The 21,221-nt window shown below is 28.9% G+C and overlaps 4 protein-coding genes across 5 annotated transcripts; 2 read left to right on the top strand and 2 right to left on the bottom strand.

Annotated features, from left to right (window-relative positions):
- Positions 1–598: 598 nt before the first annotated feature.
- Positions 599–5,362, bottom strand: LOC116770692 (general odorant-binding protein 72). 2 transcript variants are annotated; one of them, XM_032662275.2, is made up of 6 exons: positions 5,082–5,101; positions 3,391–3,478; positions 2,326–2,401; positions 1,790–1,878; positions 816–927; positions 599–711 (listed from the first exon to the last, which is right to left on the bottom strand). In XM_032662275.2, the coding sequence occupies exons 1-6, from the start codon at positions 5,084–5,086 to the stop codon at positions 623–625; spliced, it is 459 nt and encodes a 152-aa protein (XP_032518166.2). In that variant the 5' UTR covers positions 5,087–5,101; the 3' UTR covers positions 599–622. The 2 variants fall into 2 exon arrangements, with proteins under 2 accessions (XP_032518166.2, XP_061376887.1); XM_061520903.1 differs by lacking the exons at positions 3,391–3,478; positions 5,082–5,101 and adding an exon at positions 5,294–5,362.
- A 267-nt stretch (positions 5,363–5,629) lies between these two features.
- Positions 5,630–11,530, top strand: LOC116770690 (uncharacterized). Its single transcript, XM_032662269.2, has 11 exons — positions 5,630–5,827; positions 5,936–6,011; positions 6,948–7,036; positions 7,109–7,220; positions 7,296–7,363; positions 8,541–8,548; positions 9,644–9,710; positions 10,528–10,603; positions 10,847–10,935; positions 11,002–11,113; positions 11,390–11,530. The coding sequence occupies exons 1-11, from the start codon at positions 5,756–5,758 to the stop codon at positions 11,476–11,478; spliced, it is 858 nt and encodes a 285-aa protein (XP_032518160.2). The 5' UTR covers positions 5,630–5,755; the 3' UTR covers positions 11,479–11,530.
- Positions 11,531–15,515: 3,985 nt separating this feature from the next.
- On the top strand, positions 15,516–17,162 carry LOC116770689 (general odorant-binding protein 19d-like). Its single transcript, XM_032662268.2, has 5 exons — positions 15,516–15,664; positions 15,935–16,108; positions 16,436–16,550; positions 16,646–16,731; positions 17,042–17,162. Exons 1-5 carry the CDS (start codon positions 15,602–15,604, stop codon positions 17,051–17,053), a joined length of 450 nt encoding a protein of 149 aa, XP_032518159.1. The 5' UTR covers positions 15,516–15,601; the 3' UTR covers positions 17,054–17,162.
- LOC116770688 (uncharacterized) lies at positions 17,152–20,847 on the bottom strand. The gene is made up of 5 exons (XM_032662264.2): positions 20,693–20,847; positions 17,737–17,913; positions 17,492–17,606; positions 17,327–17,412; positions 17,152–17,256 (listed from the first exon to the last, which is right to left on the bottom strand). The coding sequence occupies exons 1-5, from the start codon at positions 20,756–20,758 to the stop codon at positions 17,239–17,241; spliced, it is 462 nt and encodes a 153-aa protein (XP_032518155.2). The 5' UTR covers positions 20,759–20,847; the 3' UTR covers positions 17,152–17,238.
- Between the last annotated feature and the right edge of the window lie 374 nt (positions 20,848–21,221).

Here is a 21,221-nt window from a genome sequence, read left to right as displayed (position 1 = left end):
AAACTGATATATCAGCTTTAAAATGATTGAGCCTGGCTCTCTTATTAAATATTTGAAACAGTACATGCTTTATTTTTAGGTAGTGATCGAATGTAGTTTTAGTCAAAATGGGATAAATGACGTCAATTATTAATATTTTCTGTTTCAAGTCAGTCACGATGTGCAACAAAAGAAATTTTCTTAAATTTAGTCTTCTGTGAAAAATTTACATTATATTGTTTACTTCATTAAAGTTCGTGTGTTTATCAGCTATAGTTAAAAATATGCGAAACTAATACGCTGAGTGTGTTCCGTTCAAGACAATTCGTTTCGTAAATTAAACATCTCCGTTTGATGGACACTAAGTAGCTCCTTCAAGGTAGAGCGTATTTTTTTTTATAAAACAATGCAATTGCATATAATTACAGTTTATTACTGGGAAGAAATCGAAATAGACGTGAATTAGCAAGTGGCGGAAAAAATGTCCTCAATTTGATGACTATCTTATACGTTCAGTTTATATTTTTTATTAATATGTAATGTTAGCAATAAACGGTTAATGGAGACATTTTTTTGTTAATCGAAGTGATTCATCCTAAGGTAGGTAAGAAAAAGAAAATTAAAACATTTTTGTTAATATTTATTAGGGGAAGAAAAATATCGATGGATTGTGGTTGTAAATACACTTGGTGACGTGGAAAGATGCCTCGCAGATGTCTTTATAGGAATCCGCTGTAAAAATTAAAGCCTTAACATAGTAAAAATAATTAGATATAGTTTATTTATAGATAGTACTCTTAATTATTTCTGTATTGATGTTTATTTTAAGTACTTACCAACTTTTCTACAGGCAGTGATAGCTTCTTTTGTTGGTTCCTTTATTTCGTCTGGTAATAGTAAATCTGCTTGCTTTATAGCCGCTTCATAGTTTAGTTTGTTATTTTTAATCTGTCATTAAAACATGTTTAGTAGTACATTTGACTATATATACATATATAAATATTACTTCAATGTGTCGCTAGTCAGTAAATATGTATTTATAATATCATATAAATATATAATATCACTAAATAGTCCACTTCGACTCAAAAAATATACCTGTCTACAATCTACCTGATAGCAGAAGTATTTAAAGAAACAACCAACCGTAATCCATCGAAAATCATCAGAATAATAACTTTATCAATTAGTTTTTGGGATAAGGTGGCAAATGAGCAAAGGGTCGAAGGTGGTGACCGTCACAAATTGACATCCGCAACATAGGGTAATTACAGATACTTTGCCGGTCTTGCTTTTACAGGGGAAGCCTGTACACTAGATTATTGATAGACTTTTGAAAGAGGGAGAATGTCAAATAATTCCACTGAATATTTCCCATTGTATAGATTATAGACGATAGAACAAGCAGAATCAGCTCACATTTTGACTGAGGAAGGTTCAATGTCGTTTGTAAGATTGGGATTGTTGTCTATACAAATTACCCGGCGTTACATTGAGCCAAGTGGATGTAGTTAGCCTATACCAATGGCATTATCGGCACAGAGATGTATTCCATGTTGGGAGTGGGGACGAATCTATACTATTTGAGCAGTAACTACATTGTTATTGTAGGTTAAACTATTGTTTACCGTATTATTTGATCTTAAAACAATGTAAGTGACATCAAAACGTCAGGTAGAACGACAAAAATCGCTCAACAACTGTCGAACTTAGACGTGAAGCGTATAAATGCATATAAAAAGGCAGTAGAATTAGAAACCTCCTTTTTTATGAATTAAGATAAAATTCATAACTGTTAGTCGATACTTACGGCATTCGCCATTTTCATTATGCAAGCCACGTAACACATTACTTCTCTCTCCTCTATGAAAACGCCAGTCCCAATATCGTCGATTTTATCTGTTATTTATATTTATTTTTTATAGTTATAAAATATTTAATTCAGAAAATTGTTATAATTTGACACAAGTGTAGAAAAATGTAAAAATCGTTATAAACTATTGATATAATTAAATTCTTGATAAACCTTAATTAAAAAAAAAAATTAATTAATAATTTGTCCTTTACGGAAAATTACATTATAATAAGTTTTTTGGTGATACGATAGAAGAGCTTATAAGAGAATTCAATATCTCTGCTAATTGGAAAACAAATTGATAACACGTATGACGAAAATGTAGGCTGCGATTGAAAGACAATGAAAATTTTGATGAATCAGCGAATTTGTATGAGAATAGATTTAAAAAAAAAATTGTCGAATTATAAATCTCAAAAATTTAATGATTTTTTTATACACGTTTCTAAAGCATTATTGAATTAAGCTCATGTATACATAAAATTTCTTACCATCAGCGACGTTATTTTTTGGTTGACATGTTTTTCGCATCATTTTTCCTGTTGATTTTATTTGCTTCATAGTCATCTGAAATAAATTTTACTTTATTCGATTATATTCAACTATTTTATGTGCTTGTTGCAAAGTTATAATTTTTTACTTTAAATTATGATATTCAATCATTAAAAACATATTTAATAAATTTCTTATCTTGGATCTTATGGATCCACTAATATGCTTTAGCCTTTTGTATTATCTCCATTTGTATTACCTTAGTAGAAATGATGAAAGTTGAGAAGGAAAGGAAATAAATCAAAGGTTTGGTATGAGCTGCAAAGAAAGGCTTCGACTAAGGGCTTCGGCATTTGCACGCATTCACTGAAAGATTCCACTCAACGAAAAAACGCTGCAGTTGATTAATTCTTACCATTGACTGCATGTAGAATGCACTAAACTATAAATCTAAATAATACGGGTTATGTTCTGAAATGGCTAAACCGAAAAAAAGGTTTAGTAGATTTGAAACAAATGTTTTGTTTGTTTCAAATCTACGAAACCAATACGGAGTTCACATTTGATTTCAGAAATATTTGTGATTCTACGCTTAATTTTTTGAAAAATATTTCCGAATCACTTAAAACCACTGATAAGTAAAGGCAGGGTTGTTAATGACACAATTTAATACAGTTAAAAGTAGAAAATTTATATATAATATCAGGGTGATAATATATTAAACGGCGGGAAGCTATAGTCGTAAGTTGGCCAATAAGTAGTTTTTATGCCATGGTTCAATGGAAACATTAAGAAAATGCAACTATTACTGCAGTTGTCCTGAGAATTGTGTATATGACTGTATATAATCATAATATTATTAAGAGCATTTTGAATTGTAAGTATTTAATAAAAACAAATAGGTACGGTAACTTGTGTTAATCTAGGAGAGACTAGTATTTGATCTCGGATTCAGCTTTGATGATGATATATTTTATTTGGTTGGTTCTTTAAGTTTAGCTTACATTCGAAACAATATATATTGGATGTAGAATTTTCTTTATAATTTTTAAAAAATTTCTCACCGCTTCGCAAATGGTTAACGCTGCTAGAAATTTGACGACTGCTAGGATGTACATGGCCAGTCTTTCTGAATCCCGATATTGTGCTTGCCTTTATGGCAGAAGATAATTGATTAACGCCTGCGACATTTACACCTATACCCAGTGATGATATTGACACCATAAATATGTTTATTTATGGATAAATAATTTTATTTATATTTTAATATCAGGGTTACTCAATTTTAGCATCTAATGTAATAAATCCAGAAGACATATGTAAATATTAAGTGTAAAATGCAATGCATTATTTTATATGTATGCCGGTTGAAATATCCGCTAATTTTATCTTTTTATTAAAGCAGGAACACTCTAACCTCTTACTCGCGATGTGTAATTTTATTGCGTAACATTTAATTGCATACTCTAACTCAATAAGGGAAACTACATATTTTATTTAATTTTATGTTAGACGAGTGCTTACTTCCTATAATTTTACTTTAAAAACTAAAGCAATGTTCAGCCAATAATTGAAATTAAATTACTATAGAAAAATATATTGAAATAAATCTTACAAAGTACCTACTGAAAATATATATCTTCTTATCTTATTTTATTATGTGAAAATGAAAATCGTCACAGGTTATGTTATAATTTAGAACTTAATAGACACGATCAATTCCACATCTTTATGAATAATTATTGGAATCACTGATCTTATTATTTATTGAATGTCGTTGTTATGTTTATCTAAGTCTTAGACGATTAGTGCTGCAATGTGATTTTGTTCTGTTATTTCGTAAGCTACGTATATGGCTAGTATTATGGCTTTGTAGTTGTTTATAAGATGGCAATTGACTTTGTATTTAATATAAGTACATGTATATTGAATATAATTTTTATCGAACGTCTTGTGATATATCACTTTGCAGATCTTGTAATGGTTGAGGAAGTACAAAATTTCCTTATATTATATTAATTTATCTTATAACTGTTTTAATATTTATGATGAGGTGTGTCAATAAACATACTCTGGATAAATTATACGTAACTTAATCGATTATTTATTATATAATTGGTTATAACCTAAAGTTGTATAGTTGAGCAAAATGTAGTTTATGAGGTAAATACTTATATTTAAATGTGTTGTGTTGAGATGTATCAAGTATTTTTTTCGTACTTTAAAAGTGAAATTTTATGAACAGATATAAGTACATGTAAATATATAGAATGTTATTTTTTTTGTCAATTATACCCAAAAAAAAAAAAAATTTATGAATAATTGGACTCCTAATTTTGTATAGTTTTGTCTTAGACGTTCGCTTTTTTTCGTACATGAAACATTTTTTTTTTGGTTTTTTGCATAATTTTCAATTATTCTTGGAGATATTATACGTCTAAAAATGGTCGGTATAAGGTACAAAAGAGTGCGATTCACAAGGAGTTTTTCATTAAAAAATGCGGAGTTCGAAGCGAATAAAGAACATGTTTAAAGTATATTTTTTTAAGAACATTATATTAATAATTTTCATTAAAAATTTTAAATAAAGATAATAAATGTCATGTCACTTGAGGAATAATTCATCCTCTGCTGCGGTACATCTGTATCATCAACATGAATACTGACGTTTTGAAATTTAAAAAATCCTGAAATTATTGTTTTTTTAGAATGATTTAGAAATCTATTTAATCTATAAGGATTAACTTAAACTCACCGCATTTAATATAAATTGTCGTCTTTGTCGACATCTTTTCGTAGCTTGAACAAATACTTCTTTTATTGTTTTCCTCCATTATGTACGGCGTTGAGTTATTTCATCTTTTATGAAAATATTTCTCAATTAATACATATTATTTAAATCAAATAAAAAATTTTATATTTTTTTATAATAACAAAAATTTTGCTTTATTTCAAATTTACTTTTACCTGTTTGCCTGCGCATGTAATATTATTTGTATTAGCACTTAATTTATAACACATCTCGTCTCATCCACTCTTAAAAAGTAAGTATTCAATAGAACTAGTTGTGTCATATGAGTACTTAGAAATATTACAGTATATTTTTCCCGACATTGATTTCATTATAATAACAAATTGACGAACTCCTTCTGACAAAAAACTATAGCCGTGTCATAGAAAATTACTGTTTATGCTAAACGAAGTTAAACGTTTTGGTTGCGTATAATTTAAAATGAGTAAATTAAGGGTTACCAACGTCCACCAAGTAGTTATGCTTTTGATATTTAAATAACAGATCTCGCCCAAATCTATTTACGAGTTAACGACGACGTGTCTATCAATCATTGCGATATTATTGCCGTTGCGAAAAGTCAAACCAAATATATATGTTAAGAATTTAATCTAATAAATAAATATATAACAGTATAAATGTCTTTCACAATGAATAAGTTGGTATTAATTTTATTTTTATTTTCTTATATCTTGGAACCAGGATTAGCGGTAAGAATTTTATATTATATGTTGACTTGACATTTTTTTTCCAAACTTTGTGTAAGATTTTAAGCAATTTAAGCTTTAAGTTTTGTTGATAACAAAGTATATTAACAGATGACGAGGGCTCAGTTGAAAAAGACGATGACTATCATGAAGAATCAGTGCATGCCTAAACATAATGTTAACAATGGTACGTATAGTGACTTTTTTGAGATCGTCTGGTACGTATATTGAATAAACTTGTTTAAATTTGAAATAAAGCATTCAAGTTCAAATGACAAATTTGAGATCCTCGACACATCAATGGTAATCACATCACGAAATTAATATAGTTGTTAAAAGATTTTTGTTTATAATCCATTAGATTGAATTAAAATATATAGAATACTTTTTGAGTCTGTGTTTAAAAAATTACTGCAGTTACTTATTATTATTGGAATAACCTGTCTAAATTTCCAGAGATCTTCGAAATAAACAAAATAATAATAATAATAACACGATCCTATAACATTGTCGGATTTGTCTATATTTAAAATTTATTAAAAATAATGGCTTCTAATTAGTGAAAAAATTAAAGTCAACCGGAAAATCTTTCAAGTAATAAATAACAGACTCGTAAATAGTTAATACATTAGAATTGAGACAATTATATCGGTGCTTGCGTTTGACTTATTGTAATAATGTTTCTATTTTTATTCATTCATATTATTTATTTTATGTAAATTACTGTATATTTTATTTTACTTTAATTTCTTGTCTAAACATTTATGGATGTTTCGTAATTTTGTAAATTGGACGATTTTGAAAATTTTCTTTGGTATTTTATTATGTAGTTGTGTTGGCAGTAGTCTTATTTTGAAAGATTTCCTACTTTAAGCTGAGTTCGCAGCCTTTTCAATAGTATATGTATATTATATAATATTAGATAATTATTATAGTTTCTGTTCAATATATTTCACATATGTCTGACTTCAATACATTATTATTGTAATAATTAATTTAACATTCAATGTCACATCTTATAACGAACAATTTAATAGGTAGATTAGAATACTTAGCACGTCTTTTTTCCTTGTTCTTCCACACGAGCGATTCGTATTATGCAAAAAAATATTATTTCTTTCAGACAAAGTCGGACAGATTGAACAAGGAGTTTTCATAGAAGATCATGATGTGATGTGCTACATTGCTTGTATCTATAAAACTATTCAAGTGGTAGGTTACATTAATAATATTATTGATTTAAGATTTATAATTCATTTAAACGAAAAAGAAATTACTTTTCAGGTAAAAAATAATAGATTGGACAAGGATTTGATTTCAAAACAAATAGATGCTCTTTACCCCCCAGAATTAAAAGAGTCAACTAAAGAAGCAGTCTCCAAGTGCATAAAGGAGCGTAAGTAGCATGAGACATATTTTCTAGAAGAATCTATAATTTTTCATATGCAAATGTATGTTTTAATTCTTTCAGAGGCGAAGTACGAAGATCCTTGTGCAGGTATATTTTACGCCTGCAAATGTTTATATGAAGATAATCCAGCCAATTTTATATTTCCTTGAAGTTTAACTTACCTGTATAGAGACCTGTCTTTGCATGTTATTACAAACGTATTAGAATTTAAAAAAGCAATAGATGAAACAGATTTATTTGTTTTATAATGTAAATTTTAACATGAATTTAGTCACTTGATAAATAAACTTGTTTCTAGCAATTTTTAATGGCATCATGTAAAAATATTTTTCTCTTGAACAAGGACTGTTGTTACAACCACTCATAAAATTTATCCAACAGAATTTGCCAGTCTATTGTCCCTTTCGAAAAATTATATTATAGTCTTGATGCAGATAACTGACTAATACCTGTGTATTAAGTGTTTCATAAAATACAAGAATACTTTATTATACTACGAGTATATGAGACAACAGCCGTGATAATTATATTGTTTTTAACCTTTGATCTGCGATTTAGCATTCTACGTATTCATTACCATGGGCATTCACAATTGCTTTGTAATCTTAGTGAAAACGTTTCCATTAAAATAAACTGTATAAAAATTACATAATAATGTGAATAAATGACTAAAAATATATGTACAAAAAAAAAACTAATAAAAATATAACACACTATTAATTGTTTTCTTTGAATTGGTTTGGATTGGAGAAAACTATACGACCTTTTAATTTCGGTGCTAATTAGAGAACTCAGATTTTTTTTATTGCCATTTATTTTCAGACGGTTCAACGTTCGCTAAATGGTAAAATTATTTATCTTTATAATTAAAGACATACGATTTTTTGTTTCATTGGAATGGATTAAAAATAAAAAAATAATAATTTTAATATTCAAAATAAATTTTTAAAACTATAGTGAATTATCATCACATATATTTTTTTGTTATTACTAGATCTTAATCGTCTTAAATCTTACTTAGTTTAGGCTTGATACGTGCATCAAACTGTCACGAACTTGTTTATAGTAAGGTCAACGGGATATTTTATGTAAATAAATAAACTTGTTTTGAGTTATGACAATGATTTCTATTCCGATTCCTTCTCTATCTAGAGTGGTTAATGTCACAAATAAGTAGTTTATAATGAGAAAATCGAACATATGTGTGGTCGACGGAGAGAAAACCTGCAATATTAAATTTAAAGTAAACCTTTTCGTTAATTTATCGAATTTATAAAACAATATTACAATCTTTTGTATCTTTAGAGCGGCAGGTTTAAAAGGAATTAAAAAAAAGAAAATGCTAAGTGTATAATTTTTTAGATCTAAGACTTTCGCGAGTACTTATTCATTTTAATGAAAATAATGTTTTCGGATTACTTTGCACCAACTTACGTGTGTGCATTTACGTGATCACGGTATAATTTTTATTTAGATTTTGTTTGGCGATCTGTTCACAGAAAACTGTGAACTTCCGTTTAAATGGTTACCGTTTAATATATTTTTTCAACAAAATGATTACAATCTTTCAACTCTTTTTCTATCTGTGCATCTTAATTGTATACCAACCAGTATTTATTATAATTTTCCTTTGTGTATTTCATAATTGTTTATACAACTAGTTTTAGAACAACAGTTTTTATCAATTATAAAGAAGAAAAGCAAATTACAGGCAGATAATTCATGGCACAACTATAAAACTATTACTTACATTTAATTCGTGGAGTACATTTTTTGTTTTTCTTTTGTTCCGTTCATAAAGTTGTTGGATACATTCAAATGATTTGAAAAGTATAATGTACATTTAAAAATCATAACAATATAATGAGATCTAAGATTTTCGCGAGTATTCATTTAAATGAAACTAGTATTATTCGGATTTACTACGCGGATTTTATTATTTCAAAACTACATAATCCCGACGTTTCGGTTACTTTGCAGCAACCGTGATCACAGGCAGACGAGGTGTCGAGGACGAAACGTCGGGATTATGTAGTTTTGAAATAATAAAATCCGCGTAGTAAATCCGAATAATACTAGTTTCATCATAACAATATGTCAAAGCATAGAATTTGAAAGGAAAAAAAAAAATTGCACACACGGAATAAAAAAAAAGAAGAAATTGAATAATGAGAAATGTCGTTTATTTGATATAGTCATTAGTCGCAGCAATGTTTGTATTGCACTAGTTAGAGTCCCCTGTAAGTATGCGTTTGAACTTTTTAACCATCAATTACTAATCTTTAGCTGGACAAATACATGCAATAGAATAACTGACTGCGTATTTAACTTGCAATCTCGTTATTAACTAGCCTTTAAATTGGTTTACAGATGAGAAACAAACAGTATTTCTTGAATTTTCAATAAAGGGGAATGGATCGGAAAGAATTGTGTTTGTTGATACTTGTTACGATTTTAGCAAGCGGTACCGATGCTGTAAGTGTTGATATTTTGTCATTTTGGACCTTTAATTAAAATTATGAAAAAAAAAAGGTTCTTAGCTTATACTAAACGGTTGATAGCATTTTTAATTCTTGTTAAATTTATTCAAAGAAATACATTTTGCTATTAGTTTAATAAATGTTATTTGTAGTAAAACGAAATTTATGATATGCGTACTAAATTAATCTGGATAATGTAAATGTTCAAGCAATTGTGAGGTTCTATCGGTCACATGTTATAGGTTAAATATGTCAAGGTGATCTTTAAAGGTAAATATTAATATATTCATTGCAATCCATCCCTTGGAATAATGTAATAGTGGTTTTGATAATAAATGTCCAAAAATATTCGAGTTTCATAATTATATAAAAGTTTTATATTTATGTTATGAAAAAAAATTGATAAATAGAACTTTTGGTTTATTTATGACGTAAGTATATAGTTCTTTGGTTTATTTCTAATTAGATACATAAAAAAGTAATAGCTGGCCTACAATTTTAAATTGAAATATAATTTAAAATATTCATCACATCTAATTTTAAATAAGTTTTCTATAATAAACAATCAATTGAAATCGAATTCATAGCTTTTTGTACTAAAAAAAAAAGTTTTTGGATCTTCTACTCCGTTCCTCATCCTTCTAATCACTAATGTCACAAAAAAAAACCCATATGATTACATCTAATTGACTTCATGCACCGGTAATTTACGATTCATGCTATTCTTTTGTATAATTTTAGATATATATCTAAAAACTATTATTTATAATGTTCATGTTATTTCAAAGGGTTTCATTGTTACATATTTTTAGATGACCAGGCAACAGATTAAAAATTCATCAAAAATGCTGAAGAAAAATTGCATGGGGAAAAATGACGTCACGGAGGGTAAATTTTTTTTTAATTATTCCGAACTATTCTCGATGTTTATGTTTGTACATATTTGTTATGTAATTGAGTAAGAAAAGCCAAAAGTACTGTGAAGGAATTTTCTTTGGTAGTAAAAGTTAGGTTATGAATCTGTTTCGGGTCTATAAAAAAAAATATTTTATAAACTTTTAAGAAGATACAATTTTTATAATAACCTTGAAGCCGATATTAATATAGTTCTTAACTGGACTCGCCTTTCAGATATGGTGGGTGAAATAGACAAAGGGAAATTTATAGAAGACAAAAATGTTATGTGTTACATCGCCTGTATCTATCAGATGTCGCAGCTTGTGAGTTTTCATATCGTTGTTTCATTACATTTAATGCCTTAATAATTATAATAAATTGTATTCGAGGTTAAAAACAACAAATTAAACTATGAAGCTTCAATTAAACAAGTGGACCTGATGTTCCCCCCTGATATGAAAGAGGCAATGAAGGCTTCCATTGAAAATTGTAAAGATATTTGTGAGTAACATTTAATGGATTTTTTCAAAGAATAAGTTAAAATTTTATGCAACATCTAAATTTGTATGACACGCAAAAACTTTCTTCTACTTTTTTTATTCTGAAATATACTGTTATCCCCCATCAACTACAAATTTTTGTTACGTCTGTAAAATAATACTATAAGTGTATTGTATCTACGTACGTTAAACAAGTTTTGCTATAATATAATTATTTATACTATAACAGGACTTATATCTCTTAATCTGTGTATTTATATATATTTTTATTTTCCAGCCAAGAAGTATAAAGATATCTGCGAGGCTTCTTACTGGACGGCGAAATGTATATATGATGACAATCCTAAGAATTTCATATTTGCGTAATGTAAAAACACGTTGCTCACTATATCACTGTTTAAATTTTCCGACTTCTGTCTTAAAAGCAATTGTTCTAAGAATATAATGATTAAAAATGAATAAACAATTTTAACAATGGTTATATTATTTTAGTCGTTTATGTATGCGTTACTCAAAACATTACCTGTTTTACATTCATAACCGCTGTTTCATCTTATTAACAATCTCATAAAAGTTACAATCGATTTCAAATAATAACACTTACTGTTTATAAAGTACACTCCTCTAGAGAGTACAAAAAAATATATGAAAGGATTTGTACAGATTTCAACTAGATTATATTCTTTTTTCGATAAAATATATTTTCAAGTTAAATTACTAACTGTTTTGAAGTCCAGGAACTAAGTGTGATTTTATAATTTTGTACTAAAAGACATGTTGAATTGATTTATTCACTTACACGCACATTATACACTTGTTAGGAACAAACAAACACACCATACAAACAAAGAGAGGAAAATACCAGCTGGACAATATACTGAGAAAAACAAATCGTAATTTGTACCATAGTTTTTTGGAACTTAGTAACGACTATATGCCGACGATGTCTATATAATATTACGAAATTCTGCATAGTCTTGAATCTGTCTATTTATACATATTAAAGATTGGTAAGTTGAGAGAAAAGAGATAAATGGGAGTTATTTAGATATCTTGTATATGCGGACGACTCAATATTTATTCGTTTGTAAAAATCATAATTATTATAAAAAGAGTAATTGAAATGAGTTCATTACTAATAAGCAATAAATGATGCGCCAAATATGTATAATAACATTTAAGATCCTTCTCTTTATTTGTTAGCAATGAAACAACGAAGTTTTTTTTCCACAAACTTGTATAACAGCGAAGCGTTTTTAAATGTTTAAGAGTTAGGTAAAAACCTTAGTAATGTTCGTCGGAAGGACGGTAGTTACACACTTATTTCGAAACAAAGACTATTTAGTTGCATTTTTTAACCTCAATGGCAGTCTTGACACTAAGGTTACACAAATTTGGCAAAAAGCATCATTTGCAAGCCTTATTAAGCAGATTGCACAGTCACGTTTCTTACTAGATTTACAATTTGCTCATAATTAACAGTAATTATATCGAAGTTTCTGGGAAATATCAATTAAAATATTAAAATCATTCTATCTTCTATTCGGCATTTCTACTTTGTTAATTTTAATTACAAAAATATAGATCATAAACATGCTACTTAGACTTCCACTACAATAGTCCGTCTAGAAAAATAGAATAAAGAGTTGTTGGGTTATGACAGAAATTCTGCTTGATAATAATTAGAAAATTTATGAAAGTAGTAGGCTTCTCCTTAAATATATATATATATATTGTATAGCAAACTTATAAGACATAAAAATTCTAATAAGAGTTATATAAGGTAAGCCTGCATGTTATGAAATATTTTTCATTTAAAACAACTATATATTTTATACGACTTGTTTATTATTCAAACACAAATCCCTAACTTATGCATAAGGTTTTGTATAAGAATTTGGAAAATATATAATTATAATATATTCTTAAAGTGTGTGATAAGATTTGCCCTACGAATCTTCAAGATCGGATGCGAAGTGGAAGAGCTAGTGTACTATAAAGATCAAATCTGATACGGCGTTTACGGTAAAAAATTTGTTATTCCAAACATTGATTCATAATTTCAAATATGATTTTGATGCGGACAATGGTTCTGCGATATTATTTACAGCTTATAGATTGAAGGTAGAGTTATTGGTTAACACTTATTCGTCTAGAGACGTAGGTTTATTCTTAATTTAAATTATAAAATCAGAATATTTAAATATTATTTCATGGAATAAAAAAAATACATTTTTTAAATAACTACTGAAAAATAATTAGTTTCATGTTAAATATATAATAATAATATTATTAACAAGATCAAATATTTCTAGAATGATCGTAGTCAGCTATTAGCACGTTGACTAAAACGATTATAGCAAGGCGTTGGATGTGGAAAAATCCTTGTTCGCTTAAGTGGACTTTATATCTAAAACTATATATACTATATATATTATTAACTATGTGTCACTTTTATTACTATATTATTCATATGTAACGAATTTATAAATAGGTGGCGAGTACAAGTGTTAAGGCTTTCATTGTATGTAACTTTATTGTATATATATATATATCTACACAGACAGACTAATAATTATTAGTATATAAGGGTTTTACTCTCAGCGATAATTACCACCACATACTAATTCAATTAATAAGTACGTGGTGGTAAATATATTTCGATTTGCTTTCAATTATTAATTAAGGTTCAAAAATTACGATCTTCATTACAGTTTCTAGTGGGGAAATGCAGGTAGTATATTTGTTTTGGTTGCTACATTGATAAATTACCATTCGTCGTGATCGTTAAATCTTTTTGGTCAAATAAATCCTCTTTGTTAAATTAATGTTTAATTTCAAGTCTATAGTGTTTTTCATATCAGCGTCCAAGTTCTTTAAAAACTTGAACACTTATGTGAAACATAGTTAAATATTTTTTATCTTATCCTAGGTACGTCAACAAAATTGTTAAGAATAATTTTATTTAATTAGTGTTGTTTGATTGTGGACTTTGTTGATATCTTGATGAGCTAATGCTGCAATCAAAGAAACCAGTTTAGAATTTGGTCTAAGACTTAAAATAAAACTAATCGTTACATATATATAAAGCTCAGTATTCATGGCTTTTGTTTTTTTTTTTGTAATAAATAATGGCCATTTATATAATTATAATTAATGTTATAGTAGGCTTTTTTTCTCCCCGTATTTAGATTTCCAAATGAGGATCATTTATAAATATGTGTACATATTATATAAAGTATAAACCTCATTTAAGACGATATTTGAAATACATTGAAATTTTTAGTTCCTTTTATTTTTATAATTATTTTTTAATAAAAATTTTGAATGACATCTATTTATAAGTATTGGAAATAAATGGCTGCAGAATCGGTGAACAATAAATTCATATTCAATAACTTAATCAACTTTCGGCTTTAATAAATTGACACAAAATAAGTATAAACTGTTTATTAAAAAGCCTTAAACTTCTAAATATTTCACCTATATCGCTTGTTTAAAACACGAGAGTGTAATGTTTTCATTTGGCTTAGGAACTTGTTAAAGTTAAATTTTATCCAGTTTTGTATTTATACCTGTTATCAAATCGCAATCTAATTGTGATATTAGTACAAAAATTCACGTGACTGTATGCAAGTTTTGGAAAGAAGTTATATAGAAGTTTTAATTTTCTCAATAGGTTTTACACTAATTGTTACATTTTAGTTAAGTTTCGCTGAATTGTGTTTGAGAGTCAGAATAGTTAACTAAAGCTTTAAGGAAGTCGTTGTTATTTCTTTGTAACTGTCTCTTATAAGCGGTAAAATTTTCGCCTTTTTTATAAAAAATTGAAAGGATCAAAATAATGTATCTAACATGCAAAACCTTATACCACACGGACGAAGTCGTGATCAAAAACCATTTAATAAATAAGGAAAATGTTTGATTCAACTACAGGTTGAATCCATCGTTAGGTATTATACGAATATATGGCCAAATTAAACATTAATCATTAGTAAGTAATAATAACAAGCATTTATAAATGTAATTAATATATTATTTAATTTAATTCAGAGTAGACTTTTTGCTAAATCGTCGTAATCTCACAAAGAATCACGTTTCGTTGCTTATTACATAAATTTGTATATCATACACACTATAAATAATGTTTAATTGTGATCAATAGTTATTAAATAGATCGCTAGTATTGATCGTATTAAGACATAAAAATAAAATAAAGGTTATAGCTTAAGAAAATTATTGTGATCACTAACTAGTTTCCCAAAACTAAATTTCAGAATTTTTATTTGTCGGAATCAAAGTAAAAAAAATAATAATGTGATGACCAAATTTACCTGTTTTTACGTAGCGTAAATAAGTTTGAGATAATCATCTTGTAAAAAGATTGACCATTCTCACTAGTATATAAAGATCGGTTACAGAGAGCATTAATCACAAAGCAAAGAAGCTGTGAAGTGAATTGTCTTATTTATATAACTTTATAATAAACATGATGTCGTTGAAGTATCTGTTTGTGTTTGGTGTGTTGGCTGTTAGCCTCAGGAGTGCGCGGGTAAATTTATTTTTCAATAATTATAATTTTATTTATAGTTTATTAGTAGTATATCATTTAAAAGTATTTTTTTCAGAATTTACTTCCATTTGGCACTATCGTTTAATTTGAATACTATCAAAACTTAAAAAAAGCTTTGTATTAAATTAAGATGCTTCCAGTTTTAAAGTGAAAAATAAGATGAATCTGAATGGAAGAAAATTAAAGAATAAATACTAGAAATTTCTCTCAATGCAAAGTGGACTTGTATTTTAAAACTCTTCTTTTCAGGCCATAAGTGATGAAGACAGGAACAAGATCCACACGGCAGTTCTGCCTCATGTAGCTGAATGCAGCGCAAACTTCGGTGTTACTGAGGATGACATTAAGGCAGCGAAGGAAGCTGGTACATTAGGCACCTTCAACCCCTGTCTAATGGGATGTGTTCTTAAAAAAATCCAAGTAGTAAGTAGATGTTAAAATTTTGTTTTCATTGCTGTTTAAGGAAAACAGCTAATTGTTGCCATTGTTGGACACGTATACGTTTAATATATTATATTATATATTATATATATTAATCATTACGGTTATTCAAAGGTTAAAAGAAAACCGTGCCTTAGAGCAAATATGACCTTAAATAATTCTAACCATAAAAAATAATTAATTGAGACGTTCCCCCTCAAAAAGACCTAATACAAAGATATTAACTTTTGTGCATTTCGATTCCTCTAATTCTAATGTTTGTATTTCGTTGGATTATTCTTATTTGGGTATTTATATCTTTTACTCCAGATTGACGACAAAGGTTTATTTGATGCTGATAAAGCTGTGGAGTTATCCAACAAGTATTTCTCTGATGAGGCTGACAAGAAGAAAGCTGAGGAAATAATCACAACATGCAAAGCAGGTACACAGATATTACCTACATTTTTATAATTGGTATTCAACAACTTAAGATTTTTTTACCGTAAGTTGATATATAAATTTTATGCTTACTTCTAGTAAACGACAAGGAAGTAGGTGATGGCGAAAAAGGTTGTGAAAGAGCCGGATTGCTCTTCCAATGTTTCCTTCCTTTTAAAGATGCGGTAAGATTATTTAAATTAAATATTGCAAGTAAAACATACCTCAAACCTATTCCAAAAAGAAATAAAAGTTTAATTTAAAGTGTTACAGGTTTAAACGATGTTTTCAAAACACTATTTAGTTTTTTGTGTGCTAATGTTGGACATTTAACTAAAATATATGTATATAACATTGACATAGAGCAGTTAGGTGTAATTAAAGTTCTCTCGTTTTATTGAGTATATTCTCATCATGGCACTAAAATTTAATTAAAAAATACTATTATTGTTTGTTGAGTGAACTTTCTGTAATATATTTTCTTTTTCATTTCAGTTCATCAATTAGATAGCTGCTGTCTAAGCTCGTGATATCATCGGATTCTACAATATTCCTAGCACATTTGTTCTATATATATTTTGTTGCAATTTAAAAAAATAAAATAATTGAATTTTAATACGTTTATTATTTATTTATAAAACGTCAACTAACGTGAAGATTCAAGGTTGGAGATAGATTAAAGATGGCTGTGATTAAAGGTCGATGCCGAACTGAAAAAAAAACATATTTTAGAAACCATCTGAAATAATTTTTAAAACTTTCTTATATTTAATTACTTACTTGGGAAGCATTTTCGATCATACATTTGTATGCTAGTAGCGATCGTTCGCAACCCTTCTCACCATCACTAACAGTTGCCGTGTTAACTAAAATTAAAAAAGGATTTAATGAATCACCTTAAACATTTGTCATGAAAACTTCATTTATTAATACAGATATATGTACCAGAAGAGCATGAGTGTAGATAGTCTTCGATTAATTTCAATTCCTCTTCATCATTAAACACTTTCTTGGCTAACTCTATTGCTGATTCTTTTTGTAACAAACCATTGTCGTCCATCTAAAATGCACAAGAAAGTAAGTATGTTTTAAGTTCAAAATTTGTTTTTTGTTTCTCTTTTGTATTATTTAAGAAATATTTTATGTAAGAAATTCACACAAAAAATACAATAAATAGGCTTGTTACTTACAATTCCAACGTGTTTGAAAATACATGACAAGAAACATGACGCGTTTTCTCCAGTTGGAATCTTCCTCGTTCTGAGATTGGTGACATCTTCTGCAGTTATTTCATGAGTTTTGATACATTCCATGCCGACTTGTTCGAAATGTTGATGAACCATTTGTTTTTGCTCAGCCGTCATTGTCTAAACGTATAAAATAACAATACAAGTAGCTCCAACAAATATTTGGAAATAATACGTAAGAAGCGTCTGCATTTGAATCCAGATGTAAAAAGATTTTTTAAATTATTTTCTATCCTTTTTAAAAAAAGTATAGAAAATATATTTTTTTAAAAAGGACAATAAAGTATCTACAAAATAAATTGTGTACTGCGCCGTCATTCACCAACAAAAAATTTTTAAAAGACACAAAAGGATTTAATAATATCAAATAATGATATTAAACAATTCAATTTAAAATCCAACAACAAATTATATATGTATAGGGTTTTCCATTAAGGGCGCTTGATCGTGCAGAACTTCCATCGTAACGTGTGCTGTGTGGCACGTAGCGCCGTCCTGTTGAAACCACATGTTGTCCAGATCCATATTCTCGATTTCAGGCTAAAAGAAGTTGGTTACCATCGACCGGTATCGCTCACCATTGACGGTGACGGCCACACCATTATCGTTTTCGAAAAAATACGGACCAATCACGCCTCCGGCCCAAAATCCGCACCAAACAGTCACTTTCTGCGGGTGCATTGCCACTTGGTGAACCTCGTGTGGATTGGTCTCGTCCCAAATACGGCAATTTTGCTTGTTGACATAGCCATTCATCCAAAAATGCGCCTCGTCGCTGAAGATGATTTTTTTGCCAAAATCGGCGTCAACTTCCAACTGCTCTAATGCCCAGTCAGCGAACACACGGCGCTGTCTATGGTCATTAACCTTGAGCTCTTGGGTCAGCTGGATCTTGTACGGGTGCAGGCTCAAGTCACAACGCAAAATTCGCCAAGTTGTCGTCTGCGAATGGCCGAGTTCCTGTGCGCGACGCGGAATTGACTGCCGCGGGTTTTCGAGGACACTGTCGCGCACAGCGGCGATATTCTCGGCAGATCTCGCGTTACGTTGACGCACGGGAACCGGCTGATTGTTAACTGACCCGGTTGACTCGAATTTGTCCACCAATCGACGGATAGTCGACTCGGCAGGACGATCATCGCGACCGTAAAACGGGCGAAGTGCGCGGAACGTTGCTCGAACTGAAGACCCATTTTCATAAAACAATTTTATGATTTGCACGTGCTGCTCGACACTGTAACCTGCCATGGTGGTTTGGGAGGACGGAATGAATATAACACACTGCATTTGACAGCTGTCACTCAAACAACATGGCCGCAATCAGCTGTCAAAGTTCAAGCGTCCCTATTGGAAAACCCTATAGTAAAGCAAATTATTCTAAATATTAATTTAATTACTTTTTGATTTCAACAATATAAACGCTTCTATCTACGTAAGACTATTACTTATACTGCAGGACCTAATGAATTAAAATATTTTGACCATGGTGGCATTAAAGTAATGAATCGGTTATAGAGTACGCTGCTTACGTGCATTGAGTTTGGAATATTTAAAACTCAGGCTCCTGAGACACAAAGAGACTTTAGCTTTTCTTAGCGCCTATAATTCAAAAAAGATTAAAATCAATGAAAGAAATGCTTTAACAGTTTTACAGTGGACTATAACATATGAAAACTCAATAGTTAGGTACCAATGTACCTTTATGCAGAAGTGATTCTCTTCCATTTAGGCTGAAAACGAAGTATTTGTATTCTCAGAATAATGTTTCAGAATTAAAGATGAGGTTTAACGTTCTTTACAGAGGCTGACGTAATTATTACAGAGAAAATCTATTCGTATTTCTCTATTTTATGTACACTTCATGTTGGTTGCTTAGAGGTTCAAAATTTTCTTTTTAAACAAAATATATTTTTATTTCATAACACCTATCGTGCTTGAAAACATTGGTTACTTGAATTGCTAACTCTGCAGTAGCTATAAAATAGCAAAAAATTGTAAAAGTGGATGAAATTTGAAGTGTAAATATTCACTTGATTTAATAGTTTTAAACTGGTCTTAAAATGGTTCTCAGCTGTAATTTCAAAGTATAAATATTTTCTAGTAAATTTAAATGTAACTTGATAAATGCAGCACAGCTTACTGACTTACCTTAAAATAAATAATACACTAAGTGATCAATTAAAAAAAATATATAAAGTTAAAAATGTACAAGTGCAAAAAGGAGTGTTTCAAAATTTGATGGTAGAAGTCTTACAGAAAATAGAGCCGATTATAAATAGGCAATTCTTTATTATGTCTGTCTGATTCTTTATTTTATTAGAATTATTTTTTGTTTCATTAGAAAAAACAAAAACATCTAACAATGATGCTGGTTGCGTCTTTGCTATCTTTTGTCCATAAAAGAACAATTCAATTATAAGTCAAACTACTCTTTCTGATAGGAGCGTCAGATGAACGGGAACAAATATACAGTTCTTTTTAGGTAGGTGATTGCAGAAATATTTTTGGACTTTTAATATCCCTTATTAATATTTAAAGATGAAACTGTTGGTGTTCATAACTGTTTTTCAAAATGGGACCAAATAGTCTTATTTCTCCAAAATAAGTCTAATTAGTCTAGTCTAGTCTAGTCTAAAACTTGTCCAAATGTCCAAAGTAAAATTTAAATTGTCCATAACGAGGACATATTTTAAAACTTACGTGAAGATCATTAAATGAAGTCTGCAAAAGTTTTTTCTTTAGAAAAAAGAACTATTCATAAAAATTATCAAGAATGAAAACACGTATAGTTATTTTAACTAAATTGAATACATCTGGCCAGGCTCCAAGTTAAGAAAAAATCATTTTAAATATCAATGTATTTGTTCTATTTTCCTATTTAACTTTATTGTATACTTACTGAGGATTTCGGCAGCCAAGCATTGAAAAGAAAAACACAGAATAATGTAACGGCAGGTTTAAACATTTTGAACTATCACAAACTATATCCAAGAACAGCCCGAAAGGTTTGGATCATATCAGCCTTTTGCTAATACATATATACTCAAAGTAAATTCTTAAATACAGTTGTGAGTTCATTGTATACTTATTATAAGATTTAATTTGACATCAAATTAGCATCAATGTACGATGTCATTGTATTTAATGGTTACCTACAGAGCCTAAATTTGTTTATACATTACAGGATTGGGTGTAATTTACTTAATAACAGGGACAAATACGCATCGTACACAAGAAGTAATTTTATTACTTTAAAAAGTAGTAGTTGTCCGATGATTAGAGTGGTAATCAGGTGAGTAATAAAATTTTTAAATTGTACTGCAACGGTTGTAAAGAATAGAAAGAAAGTGAGGGTACTTGTAGATGGGCCCTTTAGTTGTTCAAAATGTACAGAAATAGTAAAAAAATTCTGAAAAACAGATTTTTCC

Source organism: Danaus plexippus, chromosome 7 (assembly GCF_018135715.1).
Source record: "Danaus plexippus chromosome 7, MEX_DaPlex, whole genome shotgun sequence".
Taxonomy (NCBI): domain Eukaryota; kingdom Metazoa; phylum Arthropoda; class Insecta; order Lepidoptera; family Nymphalidae; genus Danaus; species Danaus plexippus.
The sequence above is the reverse complement of the archived record's forward strand: the minus strand, read 5'-3'. Positions and strand labels throughout refer to the sequence as shown.

Bases quoted from the DNA above. Each gene is read 5' to 3' on its own strand.
- LOC116770689 (XM_032662268.2), top strand. From the start codon at position 15,602: ATGATGTCGTTGAAGTATCTGTTTGTGTTTGGTGTGTTGGCTGTTAGC. The intron at 16,109-16,435 runs GTAAGTAGATGT...CTTTTACTCCAG, and splicing joins TTCTTAAAAAAATCCAAGTA to ATTGACGACAAAGGTTTATT. The intron at 16,551-16,645 runs GTACACAGATAT...GCTTACTTCTAG, and splicing joins AATCACAACATGCAAAGCAG to TAAACGACAAGGAAGTAGGT.
- LOC116770692 (XM_032662275.2), bottom strand. The intron at 1,879-2,325 runs GTAAGAAATTTT...TATAAATAACAG, and splicing joins AAAAAATAACGTCGCTGATG to ATAAAATCGACGATATTGGG. The intron at 928-1,789 runs GTAAGTATCGAC...TTTTAATGACAG, and splicing joins TAATGAAAATGGCGAATGCC to ATTAAAAATAACAAACTAAA.
- LOC116770688 (XM_032662264.2), bottom strand. From the start codon at position 20,758: ATGTTTAAACCTGCCGTTACATTATTCTGTGTTTTTCTTTTCAATGCT. The intron at 17,607-17,736 runs GTAAGTAACAAG...TGTGCATTTTAG, and splicing joins TTTTCAAACACGTTGGAATT to ATGGACGACAATGGTTTGTT. The intron at 17,413-17,491 runs GTACATATATCT...TTTTAATTTTAG, and splicing joins TCTACACTCATGCTCTTCTG to TTAACACGGCAACTGTTAGT.
- LOC116770690 (XM_032662269.2), top strand. From the start codon at position 5,756: ATGTCTTTCACAATGAATAAGTTGGTATTAATTTTATTTTTATTTTCT. The intron at 6,012-6,947 runs GTACGTATAGTG...TATTTCTTTCAG, and splicing joins TAAACATAATGTTAACAATG to ACAAAGTCGGACAGATTGAA. The intron at 7,221-7,295 runs GTAAGTAGCATG...TAATTCTTTCAG, and splicing joins CTCCAAGTGCATAAAGGAGC to AGGCGAAGTACGAAGATCCT.